Genomic DNA, 16,229 nt, shown 5'->3' on the forward strand with positions numbered 1-16,229 from the left:
CCCAATAGGAACATGTCTAAAGGGGTGCAGACCGTGCAACTTTCCTCATTAGAGCCCTGAAGCTGCCACAGCTGACAAATAATTATGAAACCACTCCTATTTGACCCACTCAGCACAGAGGAACAAACAGGGATTTCTTCAGAATAAGAAAAGGTAGGAATCTGCAACAAAGTTTGTTAAAATCCTTGCAACGTACAGAGATCACCCAGAGGGAAATGTTTTTTTTTTCTCAACAAAAGTGGAGTTACGCGTTAAAGACAATGGATTATTTTACACAATGTTAAATTTATCAGCTGTTCCCTTTATTTGTAAACGGTTGACATAAAATGTATTGTAGAGCTGACAAAAAATACGGTGTATGATTGGTTTTATGTACACAAACGTTGTGATTACACACAAGTATTACAAAAACACATAAAACTATATATATAGAAATGAGTATTAAAGACATAAAATTATACACAAAATACTATTTAGTTTAAGCTACTGCATTACTAGAAAATAGAGGTCTTGCCAGACCTTTTGATCTTGTCTTGTTCTAGTACCAAAAAATTTAAAGGATCGTTCATCATCAGATAAGGCTTATACAATGTATTTGGTAGTTTTTACTATATGCAATGCTTTTTTCTCTTATGGTTCTTTCTGTGCTTTTATTGTGGTATTTAACAAAATTGCAAGCAAAAACTGAAGGAAATGTATTTAGTAAAAATATGCAGGAGGGCATGTACATTCAAGTTATCTGAAGGTGTAAAATCCCTTATTTTTTTATCAGGATCCTAACCTCCATCTACAAAATTCAAAAAGATTTAGAAATAAAAATACTTTCTGGTTATGCTGAAGCCAGGTGCTACACATTTGTCTCAAGCAGGGGTCTCAAACTGGTGGCCCTCCAGCTGTTGCAGAACTGCAATTCCCATGAGGCATTGTAAGGCTGACAGTTACAAGCATGACTCCCATAGGTAGAGGCATGCTGGAACTTGTAGTTCCGCAACAGCTGGAGGGCCGCCAGTTTGAGACCCCTGGTCTAAAGACTTTGACATACATCATAAGGGTCAGATAGCCCCAAGCACGGCGAACAAGGTGTTCCTTATGATTTTGGAGTTACCAGATGTTCTTAGAAAGTTCAAAAAGTCTGAGTGATTGTCTTTTGCCTGAAGCACCCTGGTCGAAGCTGCAGATATTTGAGCAGGATCCATTACATTAGCAGATAGTATTGTTATGTTTGGTCTTGTGCTGATTAAGAGGTATCGTTAACTGGTGTTTCGCTCTGAATCCCTGGCTTTTCTAGGATTATAGCTATTAAGAGTTTTCTTTTTTAAGAGCAGAATTCCAGGGCATTAGATGCCCTGCCACAAATATATATAACGATTACACCTGGAATTGGCTGGACCTCACACCAGAGGCCGTAAAATAGTGGAAGTGGGGTTATTTGTAACTGGCTTTAAATCTATAACCTCACTTGGATGGCAAGCTTTTGGTATAAGATTAGCAGCAAATGGCATATGTATTACAAATGAAATATTAGGAGCATAGCAGTAAATGCAGGGATGAAGGTCAAGTTTTTACTGTTTCTTGGGTGGCAAGCTCTTGGCCAGGCTCTGAAGCTGGCTACGAAGATTTTCTACAGAGGGGTTGAACCATTTGCGCATCTGGTCTGTCAGCTTGTCTACGCTGCTCTTCACATCGGAGGCCATCTTTTTAACTTTGCTTTGGACATCCTTGGCCACTGAGGCAAATCGATCTCTTAGCTGCTTTCCTTGCTCATCCATTGCATCTTTCAAAGACTGAAGGCGCTGTTGTCCTTTCTTCTTCAGATTGTTGACCAAGGGCTCAACGGTTTTACGGAGGTTTTCTACTTTCTCCTGAGTGTTCTTGCTTAGGTCATCTCCATACTGGTTGAGTTTACTCTTGATGTCTTCACTGTCCTTTGCAAGGCGCTTCTTCAGCTTTTTCATGTACATACTGACCTTTCCTTGGACATCTTCGAGGTTCTGATCAAACATGGATTTCAGGTCTCCAGAGTACTGAATGGCTCTTGTCTTGGTGTCCTCCATGTCATTCTTGAGCTTGTCAGCCAGAGCAGATATCTCATCAGTGAAGCGTTGGTTAGCATCTTGAGCCATGGGGCCAACCTTGCTTTTTAGATCTTCGGCATAATTGCTCAGTTCTTCCATAGTGTCTTTGATAAGTCCACTACAAGAAAAGAGATGTAGTAGGCATTAGCAAATATGCCATAAAAAATACTTAACAGAAAAATAATTATCCTTAACCACTTAAGCCCCGGAAGATTTTACCCCCTTCCTGACCAGGGCCTATTTTGCGATTCGGCACTGCGTGACTTTAATGCGACGCTGTACCTAAACGAATTTGGCGTCCTTTTTTTTCCCACAAACAGAGCTTTCTTTTGGTGGTATTTGATCACCTGTGCGATTTTTTGATCATGCGCTATAAACAAAAAATATATATTTTTCACATTTTTATATATGAAATTCCCCCCCCCCCCCCAAAAAAATGTAAAAATCAAATTTTTTTAACATTTTAGGCCAATTTGTTTTCTGCTACATGTGTCTGGTAAAAAAAAAAAATCGCAAAAAGCGTATTTTGATTGGTTTGCGCAAAAGTTATTGCGTTTACTAAGGGAAAGATTTTTGTCATTTTTATTGTTTTTCTTTTTAACGAGTAATGGCGGTGATCTGCGATTTTTTTTTTTGCGGGACTGCGACATTGCGGCGGACAGATCGGACCCTTGACTGACATTTTTGACACTTTTGGGGTTACCAGTGACATTACTATAGTTATCAGTGCTATACATATGCACTGTTACTGTAAAAATGACACTGGGAGGGAAGGGGTTTACTTTATTGGAGAGGGAGGGGTTAAGTGTGTCCCTAGGGGCATGCTTCTAACTGTGATTGGATGTGGTTGTGTGTGTAACAGCACAGAACAACGGTCCTACATAGCAGGACCGTATGATCTGTGCTTTTACACAGGGGAGAATGACAGGCGGCTTTGTTTACATTAGCCGCCTGCCTTTCTCCCTCTCCACCCGACGATCGCGAGTGACCGGCGGACACCGGGTCCGCCGGTCACACGCGCGGGCTGCATAGGGAACGAGCGGGGTCGGGAGCGCGCCTCCGGCGGCGCGCGCTCGCCCCCTATTGGCTCCCAGGTTAGTGACATACCAGTACGTCACTTTGCCTGGGAGGGGCTGACCGCCGCCGTATATAGTCAGGCGGCGGTCGGCAAGTGGCTAACATTTCCCTGCTCCTTACAAAATTACAAAAAAAAAAAAGTTTTGGTTTTACAAACTTAACTCGGCTCTAGATTTATTTTTATTTATTTAGGGTTATGTTTGAACTCTAATGTGTAATAGTAATTTAAAAATTTTAGAAAAAAGAATTACAAAATATGTAAAGCATCAGTTTGGAAACCATAATTCTTCATATGAATAAAGTACAAGGAATGCTCACAAAAACAAAAACTAGCACATGATTTTACAAGTCAGGCCATGCTTATTCCACATTCCTCTGGGAATGTAGGTGAAATGCCGACACTGACAAATAGAGGCAGTGAGGTTGCTGCAGGGCAACAGGCAGACATGAATTTCAATTTCAAATACATAAAAGTGGCTGTGATTACAGCATCTGTCTTTAAAAGCAAAGTGATTACAAATCATGTAATACATAATATTTAACACAGAAATGCTTGATTGAAAGCTTCACACATATGAGAACTAGATGCTTAGTAAGCATGAAACATATGGTTTTAGAAGCAAGCATTTGGGGTTACGTAGGGAGTACATCTGTTCAAGATGACCCACAATCTGCCTTTATCTTATTCTAACGCACATTCAAAAAAATCAAAGAGCTATGAGAAGTAACACCTGGCAACCAACAGTCATCTTCTCTGTGATCCTTTTCTCTGCACCATAGCAAAGGAAAGGACTAAACTAGTGATCGACCGATATCGGTTTTTCGTTTCCGATACCGATATTTTGGCCAATGCATATCAGTATTGGCCGATATTTTCGTACAAAAAAAATGTTTTTTTTTTAATTTCTTTTATTTGACAGGTGCTCTTGTGGAGGCATCTGGGAGTCTAAAAGACCCCAAACCCCTCCTCTGCACTTAAAAGCATTCAAAACGCCAAATTTGGCTGTTTTGAATGCTGTAATTTTTTTTAATCTGGCGCCAGACAGTAGCCAGAAGTGATGTCACTCATGACATCACTTCCGGGTTTTTACATAGAGACCCGATCAGAGCCGAATGCAGCTTTGATTGGGTCTTCAGTGGCCGCGCAGGCTGGTTGCCTGGGTGAGCCACGGAAGATGGCGGGAGGGGAGGACGTCCCCTCCCGCTCCTTGTAATGACAGCTGAGCGGATTCTCAGCCGCATCGGTTGTCAGTACAAGAAAGGCTATGGAGGTGATGCCTCTAGCTGCAGGCATCACTCCGGTACAACCACTTTCCCGAAATATCGGTAACCTCAGGGGCCAATTCCGATATGGTGGGGAAAGTGCAGATCGGCCCTTGATATATCGGCATTGCCGATAATTGGTCGATCTCTAGACTAAACCAAGTGTCTTCAACCAAGAGAAGCATTCATTATCCACTTCTAAGATATCAGAAAGGGGCCAAACGTGGAAAATTTGGAGCATTGCTTGTTTTTATCAGGCTTTTTAGGCCAGTTTGATGCTTAGCTCCTAAAATTATATGGTGGTGAGACAATCAAACCTTCTGGGAAACCCACCACTGTTTATCTGGCAACATAATGTTGCAAATTAGGGTGGCAGGTCTGAAACCCACACCTTTAATAACAGGAAAGATTTAAAGCGGAAGTATACTCAAAAAAAAAAAACAACCCTGCAAGACAAAGGCATAATGAGCTAGTATGCATCGCATACTAGCTCATTATGAAATACTTACCTTAGAACGAAGCCCCGACAGGGACCCCCGGACACCGCTGTAGGAGCGGACATGATCCCTCGGTGTCTCTTCCGGGTTCGTCGGCTCCGGCGCTGTGAGTGGCCGGAGCCGCGATGACGTCACTCCCACGCATGCGCACGGGGGATTAACTTTCCGGCAACTTCCCGGCAAGGAACTCTGAAGGTCCGCCGGACCTTCAGAGCGCATGCGCCGCTCGCGTAAGCGGCTGCATGCAGTGCAAATATCTCCTAAACCAGGAGTTCCCAAACTGTGGGTCAGGACCCACTGGTGGGTCGCGAGCTGCATTTGAGTGGGTCATGAGTAGCCTGGAATTCACTGAGAGCGGGCCTGCTTAAATTGTGCTGTGCGAGCCTGCGCAAATTACATAGAGCCAGAGCAGTCAAATCACGATGGATTCAGGACCCCGCCCATGCAGTTTATGGAGGCTGGCGTTTCCCACGAGGAGGATACTTGCATCAGTAAGTACGTATGTGGGCTGTCATGGAGACTTTGAGTGAGGTGTGCTGGGCCCTGGAGAGGGCAAACAGGGGCTTCACCTTCACTGTGGACCGCTGGTAGAGGAAGGAGGGTGAGTGCCATATAGCCTTATATTTATTTAAATATTAAATGTATTAAAAAATAAATTGATTGATATTTTTCATTTAACATCCCTCTCCCTTTAAAATATGCATTATTATTATTAATAATATTTGCATTTATATAGCGCCAACAAATTCCGTAGCGCTTTACAATATTCAATTACAGTGGGTCCCGAAAAATAACTGTATTCAGAAGTGGGTCTCGGCCCAAAAAAGTTTGGGAAGCCCTGTCCTAAACCGTTCAGGTTTAGGAGATATTAATTGTACCTACATGTAAGCCTTATTATAGGTATACCTGTAGGTAAAAGTCACAAAAATCGGTATACTACAGCTTTAAAAAATAACGACCAGGCCATTTTTTGCAATATGGCACTGCCTTACTTTAACTGGCATTTGCATGGTTGTGTGACATTGGATCCAAACAAAATGCATGTCCTTTTTTTTCCCACAAATAGTTTTCTATTGGTGGTATTTGATCACCACCTTTTTTTAGCTATAAACAAAAAAAGACCGACAATTTCGAAAAAATATATATATATTCGTTACATTCTGCTATAAACTTAAATAAGAAAAAGTAAAAAATAGAATTTCTTTATAAATTTAGGCCAATATTAATTCTGTATATAATTGGTAAAAATATTGTGCTCAACACATTGATAATCACAATGAAGAGTGCACTTATGCAAATAAATTATTGTAAAAGTCTTTTGGTGCTTAAAATATCAATAAAGAGTTAAGTGATTAACAGCAGCAGTTTGATAGAAGCACAGACTTGATAGGAGTGAGATTCCAAAGCCTCCACCTCCACACTTTCACCCAGTGCTCTTATAAGGTACTCCTTACCAGAAGTATATGACCCCTTGATCATAGGGGGTCACACAGACATAATGATCCACATAAGAACCGACCATCCGCGTCAGATTCCCTCACCAACAGGAGTATGCAATCAGACCAGATATGGGATCCCAATACAGGACATATAGGAAGGCAACAAGAAAGCTCTCATGTCAATTCAATCGGACATTGGAGTGGCGTTCTTACACTCCAGCTACCGTTATTGAATTAATGTACAAAGCGAATGTGCTTATGGATTGTAGTAAGTGCAATACATTTTAATAAATGTTCGATTGAATTGACATACTGCACCATGAGAGCTTTCTTGTTGCCTTCCTATATGTCCTGTATTGGGATCCCATATTTTTGCTCCATGCATGGTTTACATATTAAGCCCAATAAAATGAGTTTTAAAAATGAAAGATGCCATTACATCAGTATTCGTGAAATAGCCTTATATATATTTATTTATATTTTTATATATTTTTATATTTATATATATATAAATATATATATATATATATATATATATATATATATATATATACTGTGTGTGTATATATATATATATATATATATATATATATATATATATATATATATATATATATATATTTGTGTGTGTATATATATATATATATAAATTATAGTGTACTACTGTATATTGAATTGAAGTGTATAACTGTGAGCAATAATAGATGCTGGCAGCCTGTAAATACTAATACCTGAACACAGCTGTTACATGAGCTGTCAAGAGCCATCAAGCTAGATATTTTATTACTTATCCACAGGCTACTATTATACACACCTATACCATGTAGCCTTGAGTTAGTCTGCGTGTCTTCTCTTGTTCTGGTCATTCGTAAACAACATTCATTACGCATCTGTCATTTTTGTGCTCAGCTATCTGCTGAGTTTAATGACAACATTGCGTTAAGAAGTGCAGAACGTGAAATGACTTGTCATAATTATACACCAGAAAGTGAAAGCTTTAAAAAACTGTGAATTAACCGTGAGATGGTACATGAAAAATAAATTGTGGTTGTTAGCTAGATTGAAAGATAGAAAACCAGCAACAGTCCACCATTTTTCCCCCACAAGGCATACAGAAATGGATTTCCATTTTTTCCATGTGTCCTACTTACTCGAGTTCTTTACCAAGTTGAGAGTCTTTCATCTTTGATGTAGCTTCATCTGCGGCCTCTTCCATCTTGTTGAGGGTCTGCCAGAAGCTGTCCAGGGCAGATTCCCATTTTGTCTTAGGTTCATCTTTGAAAAGAGAGCGAGCCTGGGCCCCTGTGAAAAGAACATGGATGAGCATCCCAACACAATCATTATACTATTGTTTAACAGTGGAGAAGAACTTATGATTATAGAGGTATGTCTGGGTTCACTAGATATGAAGAAAAACATTAAAGCCAAAAACTTTTTTTAGTTTTAGAATATTAAAGGATTAGCACCTATCGTTTTATACTCTCTTCTGTGTCCCCACTGGGGAGAGGCTACCTATTGGTCCTGGTGATGAAAAAGTGATGGGATATCCAACATTTTTGAGTTTTCACAGGAACAGGCATTAAGGGGAAATCCTCCAATGATGAAACCTGTTGTACTGCCGACTGTTCAAGAGGGGATATCTTTTAACTTTGGAGAGATCTCCCCTTACTTCCTGCTGCCTGAAGGCGGTGTGAACAGTGGTTCAGCCATTTTTAGTTATCTTAGTTTTATAGAAGTCAGTTATGTGTTAAAATAATTTTCTAATACTGCTGTAATAATGTTTGAGACTTTTGCCCACGCTAGAATTCTTGATAGATAAGGGTCCCGTACTGTTGTGTAACCAGTCTGGGTTAAACTGACCAAAGTATTAATATACGCAGATAATGACCTTGTGGGACAGTCTATTAGACGCTTTTGAGATGACTTGCAATTTCTATGTGTTCTAATGAGAGTATTTTCCTATATAAACTGTGAGCGAATAAACATTTATCAGGTCATTCTGATTGAACCATTATGCAGTCTGTGTCGTGGGTTTAATCAGTTTGACCTCCAGGCCTGCAGAGATCAGAGGTCAGCCGGGTTGAGTCCCCAAAGTCTACCCCTTGGAGTGGTCAACGCCAACACTGCCTCTCTGGGACAGGAAGAGAATGAAAATCTCTCCAAGGATCACAGGCCTACAAACCCTACCAAACTGACAGGGGTCTTAACCATCCCCTAATCCCCTGGTCCCCAACCCTGGTCCACAGGGCCCACTAACAGGCCAGGTTTGCAAGATAACTGAAATACATCCCAGGTGATATAATTTGCTGCTTAGTGATTGCATTACTCTAGTCTGCATCTCCCCAAGGTAATACTTAAAATCTGGCCTGTTAGTGGGCCCTGAGGACCGGAGTTGAGGACCACTGCCCTAATCGATTCCAAAAGTCAAAAAGTTTTTGTTTTTAAAGTTTTGGCTTTACATACACTCTAAAATCAGAAATAAACGCTATGATGCTTCAGCCATTATGGAACTACGATATTTAAAAGCAACGGTTTTCAAAATTACTCATAAAAATTCATGTTTAAGATGTTAGACTACATATGTAAAAATAAAGTTTTTTGTGTTCCTGAAGCCTAACTCCAGCCATAATGTTTCCGATAGTTTTTGAAATGTCAAATTTGAAAAACTAAGGTGTTCATTTCTGTCTGTGGCCCACAGGGAAGGTTTTTCCTTCCTTACTGTCCCTATGACACATGTATAAGCAACGAGAGTGCAGGTGTCAAAAGCACAGGAAGGCACACACTCCGGTAAAGCATTGTCAGAAGTTGTAACCCTTCCCAACTCTTCTAAAATGTGTTTTTTGATTTTGTAAATTTTTCTGTCTGCATAGATTTACCATCGCTTTCTGTTCTAATAGGAAGAGAATGGAAATCTCCTGAATAGAGAGTCTCTAACACTTGCCTATTTTGTCCAAAACAATTTTGGCCTGAGATGGGCTCTAAATATGGTAAAACTTAATTTTACTGAGAAACTGTAACCAAACTTTGTTTGGTTGTTGGACCCTTGTTTGCCAATACCCTTGTACCTTTTTTTCAATAGAGAAGGAGAGGGCCAGTGTATACTCACACAAGAATTTCCCAACATTATGGAAAATGTCTTTGTGTATTGTTTACAGCTTCAGAGGTATGGAAGCCTGGTAGCCTCCTATCGAAGAGTGACATGGCCCAGTCCTTACACAATTGATTTGCATTGGAAATACCATTTGGGCCCTGTACAGCCACCATTAGCTACAACAGGTCATCAAAAAATGAATTACCTGCTAAGAGCCCAATTGCCAGGAGTAGAAAAATCGCTTTCATGGTTATTCTTTATAGTCCTATGGAGAAAAAAAAAAGAATTATTAGCATAGGAGGATACTAGACGCATGACCATTTTATGCTTTATTCTACCCATTGATGCCAACACTGAAATACTAAACTCTCTGTGACATATAGATGTCACAGAGAGTTTAGTATTTCAGTGTTGGCATCAGTAAAAAAAAAAAAAAAATGAAATTCCAAAACCAAATTTCTATGGAATGCTTTAATTAAGCTTTGCCTACCAACATTCTCCAATAGTCATTTTGGAACTTTAGAAGTTCTAGGAAACACTAGAGACCAAAGAGTGGGGTTCCTAGCTTCACAACAGCTGGGGAACATCAAAACATACTTTAAAGAGAACCTGACTAAACGTGATAATTTAATTCATTGGTAGATGCTAGCTTAGCTAGATATACAATTTCATCACTGAAATCCCAGTTCCTTCCCTAGCTTTGGACTCAAACTTCTGTTGCTTTACCATGGAACATCCCATTCTTTTAATAGCATTCTCTGAAATATAAGTTATTGGAACAGCAAACATGAGACCCCCCTATTTGACCAGGTGACCATATCTGGGAACAGATCAATATACTGGAGTCCCTGAAAAATATAGGAATCCACTGGGAAGGTCAGCTTATCAATATTTAAAAAAATTGATGATGATAATAATTATAATACTATATCACATTTGGTTAAAAAAGACCCTCATTTATCTGGCCATCCCCCACTATATATATATATATATATATATATATATATATATAAGCACTCTTTCCTAGGACCTGTCTTTTCATCCCAAGTCCATGTACCTCACCTTCTCAGTAGCAGCAGTCTCTGTCCCCCCCTCCTTCTCTGTCTTTATATAAGCAGCAGGCTGTGAGCTGGAAGGGTTGCACTCTTGCACCTTGAAGCCAGAGGCAGACACATGATCAGTATTAGGTTGGAGGGGGCGAAGTCTACTAAGCAATTTATTTCTCTTTGCAGACTTAACCCTGGGCTGCCTGGAAAGTGAAAGATTGGGAAGTGATGAAAGTATTAAATGATTAATGCATCCTCAGACATTAGTGAACTTTGACCAGATCTAGGGATTTCATTCATTTTTCCATTGCCTATCCATCACTTGGGACTTCAGTGTAAAGGTGGGTGTAGAGCAGACCTTGGCACTTTATGGCCTCCAGGTCACATCTGTGCCTTTCACTGTCCCTGTTCAGCTTACAGGAGCTCAATCACAAAATTAGAATGTCTCTGTAAATAAGTGTCAGAGAGTCACATAGATGGCAGCAGCCGTGCTTCTGCCCTCGTTGGTCCCCCGGTTGCCAAGACGGTGGTGGTCACATTTCCACCTTTCTGAGCAGCTACAGCCATGTAGGAAGAGCAATGCCACCCATTGGGTGACTGGTGCGGATCATGGGAGGTGGGCAAAAAGGATATGATGCAGGTGAGAACATGTGGGGAGGTGTTGCAAGGTCTCGCACTCCACCTCATTGGTATATACACTGCTCAAAAAAATGAAAGGAACACTTCAAAAACACAACACATCTCAATGGGGAAGAATATCATGCTGGAAATCTATAATGATATGGACTGGGTAATGTGTTAGGAAAGAAAGGATGCCACATCGTTTGATGGAAATAAAAATGATCAACCTACAGAGGGCTGCATTCAAAGGCACCCCAAAAATCAAAGTAAAAAAATGATGCAGCAGGCTAGTCCATTTTGCTGAAATTTCATAGCAGCAACTCAAAATGCTACTCAGTAGTTTCTATGGGCCCCCACATGCTTGTATGCATGCTTGATAACATTGGGGTATGCTCCTAATAAGACAACAGATGGTGTCCTGGGGTATTTCCTTCCAGATCTGGACCAGGGCATCACTGAGCTCCTAAACAGACTGAGATGGAACCTGGGGCATTGGATGGACTATATATAATGTCCCAAAGGTGTTCAATTGAATTTAGGTAAGGTGAGCTCGGGGGTATCAACTCTTTCATCCTCCAGGAACTGACTGCATACTCTCGACACATTAGGCCGGGCAATGTCGTGCAGCAGGAGGAACCCAAGACCCACTGCACCAGCGTAGGGTCTGACTATCAGTCCAAGGATTTCATCCCGATATCTAATAGCAGTCAGGGTGCCATTGTCAAGCCTGTAGAGGTCTGTGCATCCCTCCATGGATATGCCTCCCCAGACCATCACTGACCCACCACCAAACTGGTCATGCTGAACAATATTAAAGGCTGCATAACATTCTCCATGGCTTCTCCACACCCTTTCACGTCTGTCACATGTGCTCAGGGTGAACCTTCTCTAATCATTGAAAAGCACTGAGTGCCAGTGGAAGACCTGTCAATTCTGGTGTTCTATGGCAAATGCCAATCGAGCTTGATGGTGCTGGGCAGTGAGCACAGGGCCCACTAGAGGATATCAGGCCCCCAGGCCATCCTCATTAAGTCTGTTTCTGATTGTTTGGTCAAAAACATTCACACCAGTGGCCTGCTGGAGGTCATTTTGTAGGGATCTGGCAGCGCTCATGGGTTAAGGACCTTCTACGGCCCTGTCAAGCTCTCCTAAAGTAACTGTCTGTCTCCTGGATTTTCCTACATTCTCTTGCAATTGTGCTGGAGGACACAGCAAACCTTCTGGCAATGGCATGTACTGATGTCCCATCCTATAGGAGTTGGACTGCCTGTGCAACCTCTATAGGGTACAGGTATCTCCTCATGCTATCAGTAGTGACACTGACCCTAGCCAAATGCAAAACTACTGAAAAACAGTCTGCAAAGATGAGTAGGGGGAAAAAATGTCAGTGGCCTCCACCTGTGAAACCATTCCTGTTTTGGAGGTTGTCTCATTTTTGCCCATCTAGTGCACCTGTTGATAATTTCATTAGCACCAAAACAGCTGAAACTGATTAACAATCCCCTCTGCTACTTAACTGACCAGATCAATATCCCAGGAGTTTACTTGACTTGATGCTGTACTCTTATTAAAAAGTGTTCCTTTAAATTTTTTTTTGAGCAGTGTATTTCAAAATCGAATATTTTAGGGCTTATTGGGCCACATGTTGCTGGTCTTTACTGCATAACATACACATTTTCAGTATTGTTTTAGTGAAGGTTAAAAGTATGCTTTGTTAAAAATGTAGCTTAGGTTAAAAGTTCAGCCTATTGGTTTGGCCCTCTACAACAGTCCCTGTTTCTCAAGTGGCCCCTTGGGAAAATGAATTGCCCACCGCTGGAGTAGAGGATGGTCCAGCATACAGGTCCGCTCTCAATAAGAACCAATTTTGGAAGATGTGGGCATAAATATGCACATTATTATGCCATGCATATTTAGGCTTCTGAAGAATAGAGGAGAGAACTCAGACAGATATTTCAAGTGTCAACTTGAAGGCAATACAATTGGACAAGGACAAATGCCTGCAGCATATACTTTCCCTTTCTTCACTTCTGAACTGCTCAATTCAGCCTAAAGAAAATACCTGGTGTTTCTTGGTATGGAAGAGCATGTGAATGGCTCCCTATGACATCACTGAGCCTATCCACACTTCCACACAGGTAGTTGATAAATCTATGTAAGCTACTTCTCTAGTGTCCTGTAGCTTGCATGGGGCTTTCCTTCAACCCTGACAGATGATTGGAGCAATAGGGGGAGTGAAAACAAGGTAAGTATATCTATCTGCAATGGGCAGGGCTACAGTGAACCTGTTACTTTGTACTGAGACAACCTACTTAAAATGAAAGTTGCCCCAAAAATGTTTTCACATCTGGGAGTCCTTCATTCTAGCCTTAACAACTGACACATAACATTCAATAGCACCATGCTTTCGATACACACAGTGGTATCAGACCAGATAACTTCTTAATGACACCCCCAATTGAAATTCAACCCTCTACTAAAAATAATTCCCAAATCTTACTGCCTGCGACCCCTCTCCCTTCCCACCCAATGTTCAAAGTTTAATGTTAGACTTCAAACTACTAAATTGGTTGTCTCCAAACTGTGGCCAGTGAGCCAGATGAGAACCTTTGACAGCCTTTACCCTTGCTGCACCATTTATTTCACCAATAAAAGGGATTATTCCTCCCATTGATGCCAATAATGGGGCATAGTGCCTGATTCCAATTATCCTTTTATAGAGTATGTTGACGGGGAACAGGCTTTTTTTCAGGCTGGAACTTTTTTCTAAAGAAAATTAACAATAAGACATTCCACAACATTTGTTCTGACTTCAGTTGGGTTTTACATCAGATATAGGCAATATATGACCTCTATACTAAATAGTTACCACATTTTCAAAAAAAATTTCCAGGAAATATTTTTTGTGTCTAACTTTGAGTTAAACAAATCATTGCCTCAAAACATTACCATTTTTAAACTTTTTCACCCAATATTCAAACAGTTTTCACTAAAAATGTTGAGAATTATGTGCATTTTGGGTGAAAGTTGTCTAAATCTTGGGTTACATAGTTACATAGTTGGTAAGGTTGAAAGAAGACTCAGGTCTATCTGGCTCAACCAATAAAAAAAAAAAAAACACCATTGAAAACCCAACCATACAATCCCATATACACAATCCTATACCCCCAGTTGATCCAGAGGAAGGCGAAAAAAAAACCCAGCAAAGCATGATCCAATTTGCTACAGCAGGGGGAATAAAATCCTTCCTGATCCCCCAAGAGGCAATCAGATATTCCCTGGATCAACTTTACCTATAAATATTAGTACCCACTTATATTAGGTACACCCAGGAAATAATCCAGGCCTTTTTTAAAGCAGTCTAGTGAGCTAACCAGAACCACCTCTGGAGGGAGTCTATTCCACATTTTCACAGCTCTTACGGTGAAGAAACCTTTCCGTATTTGGAGACGAAATCTGTTTTCCTCTAGACGTAAAGAGTGCCCCTTGTCCTCTGTGTTGACCTTAAAGTAAACAACTCAACACCAAGTTCCCTATATGGACCCCTTATGTATTTATACATGTTGATCATATCCCCCTTAATTTCCTCTGATCAAAAGAGAATAAATTAAGTTCCTCTAATCTTTCCTCATAGCTGAGCTCCTCCATGCCTCTTATCAGTTTGGTTGCGCTTCTCTGCACTTTCTCCAGTTCCCCGATATCCTTTTTAAGAACTGGTGCCCAAAACTGAACTGCAGTTTAAATGGGTTAAAATGTTGATAAACAGATCCCTAAGGCCCCGTTCACACTGGGGCGATCCGACTGCCCGGGGCGACCTCCGAGGTCGCAGTGCGAGCAGCGCGCCGCGACCTCGGAGCGGCCCGGCACGGACTTCATAACATTGAAGTCTATGACGGTCGCTCCGGGTCGCCCCAAAGAAGCTCCTGACCCTTTTTCTAAGTCGAAGTGACTTGTGTCGCTCCTATTAGAACGGGTCCGATGCTTCCCTATGGAAGGCGACCTACGGCGACCTGTGAGGCGACCAGGTCACCTCACAGGTCGCCCCAGTGTGAACGGGGACTTACAATAATGCTTTAAAATGCTCCTATGAAGTTTTGAACAATAAAGAAAAAAATTCCTATGCAAATTGTGCAGTCTGCCATTGCTGAAAACTTTTGCTGCTTGGCTGTCACTCTGCTCCTCCTCCTTCAGCGTGTTCTTACCCAGAACAAGCAGGTAGGTGAGAAATCTGACTTTACTGGCTGCTTATTTGTTCTTGGTCATAAACCAGAAAGTATTTCAATCAGAGACAGCCAGGCGGGCAGCGTTTTCAGAAGGATAGCAAACACTTGGATTTCTTGCAACTCAGATTGTCCTCATTAGCCCACAAATAATTAAGTAATAAAGTAAAATCTGAAATTAACAAACAAATTATTATTTTTTTTTTTTTTTAGGTGGGGTAATGTTAGAGTATTTCCAGGGACAGATCCTTAAAGCCAGGGAAATATGCCTAGATATCAAGAACAGTTGGGAATTATGTAGCTATTACTACTACTACCAGTCCCATTATCCCTCTTCAGAACACAAAATCAGTTTTAGTCATTTAGAATAGTCAACTTTGTCTTAGACAGAAATAAATTATCCATACTTTCATTCTGTGCGTCAGCACTTCCCCAGATGGCAGTCACATACCCACACAGATCATTGCACAACACTGAACATTTTATAACCTCAGCACAGCAGATAAAACAAGGACAACTTAGCAATCGAAAGTGTTCAGTGTGTACAAAGTATCATTTTCGTTTATTCTGTCTACTGTGTAACATGTGATAGAAGCTTGGGATGGGTATGGATGCAGCCAGTTAGTCCAAGCTGATGAAGACTCTTCTATTACAGTATTAGGGTGCTAAAGGGTTTTGAATATTCAACAATGAAGAAGTTAATAATACAAGTGTTGCCTGTGAAGCTTGAGCAATTTTGCATGTATTTTATTAGGATTTTCACATTTTCTAGATGTCAGCACTGGACCCAGGGCCGCTGATAGTCCTCCTGTAGGGGGCCCAGGCACACAGGTGGGCCCCAACAGCAGAGAATATCATTGCGGTCAGGCAGAGGGGCACTTACAGAAAGAAACCCTGTGT

General features: G+C 41.0%; 1 protein-coding gene across 1 annotated transcript; it reads right to left on the reverse strand.

Annotated features, from left to right (window-relative positions):
• Nucleotides 1-1,023: 1,023 nt before the first annotated feature.
• Nucleotides 1,024-10,579, reverse strand: APOE (apolipoprotein E). The gene is made up of 4 exons (XM_082273211.1): nucleotides 10,505-10,579; nucleotides 9,648-9,707; nucleotides 7,503-7,653; nucleotides 1,024-2,193 (listed from the first exon to the last, which is right to left on the reverse strand). The coding sequence occupies exons 2-4, from the start codon at nucleotides 9,688-9,690 to the stop codon at nucleotides 1,563-1,565; spliced, it is 825 nt and encodes a 274-aa protein (XP_082129337.1). The 5' UTR covers nucleotides 9,691-9,707; nucleotides 10,505-10,579; the 3' UTR covers nucleotides 1,024-1,562.
• Nucleotides 10,580-16,229: the final 5,650 nt, after the last annotated feature.

The sequence above is a fragment of the Pelophylax lessonae genome (genome assembly GCF_965119305.1).
Source record: "Pelophylax lessonae genome assembly, chromosome: 12".
NCBI classification, from domain to species: Eukaryota; Metazoa; Chordata; class Amphibia; order Anura; family Ranidae; genus Pelophylax; species Pelophylax lessonae.

Coding starts and splice junctions, on each gene's coding strand:
- APOE (XM_082273211.1), bottom strand. CDS start 9,690: ATGAAAGCGATTTTTCTACTCCTGGCAATTGGGCTCTTAGCAG. Junction 7,654..9,647: donor GGCAATTGGGCTCTTAGCAG/GTAATTCATTTT, acceptor TTCTTTTCACAG/GGGCCCAGGCTCGCTCTCTT. Junction 2,194..7,502: donor CAACTTGGTAAAGAACTCGA/GTAAGTAGGACA, acceptor CTTTTCTTGTAG/TGGACTTATCAAAGACACTA.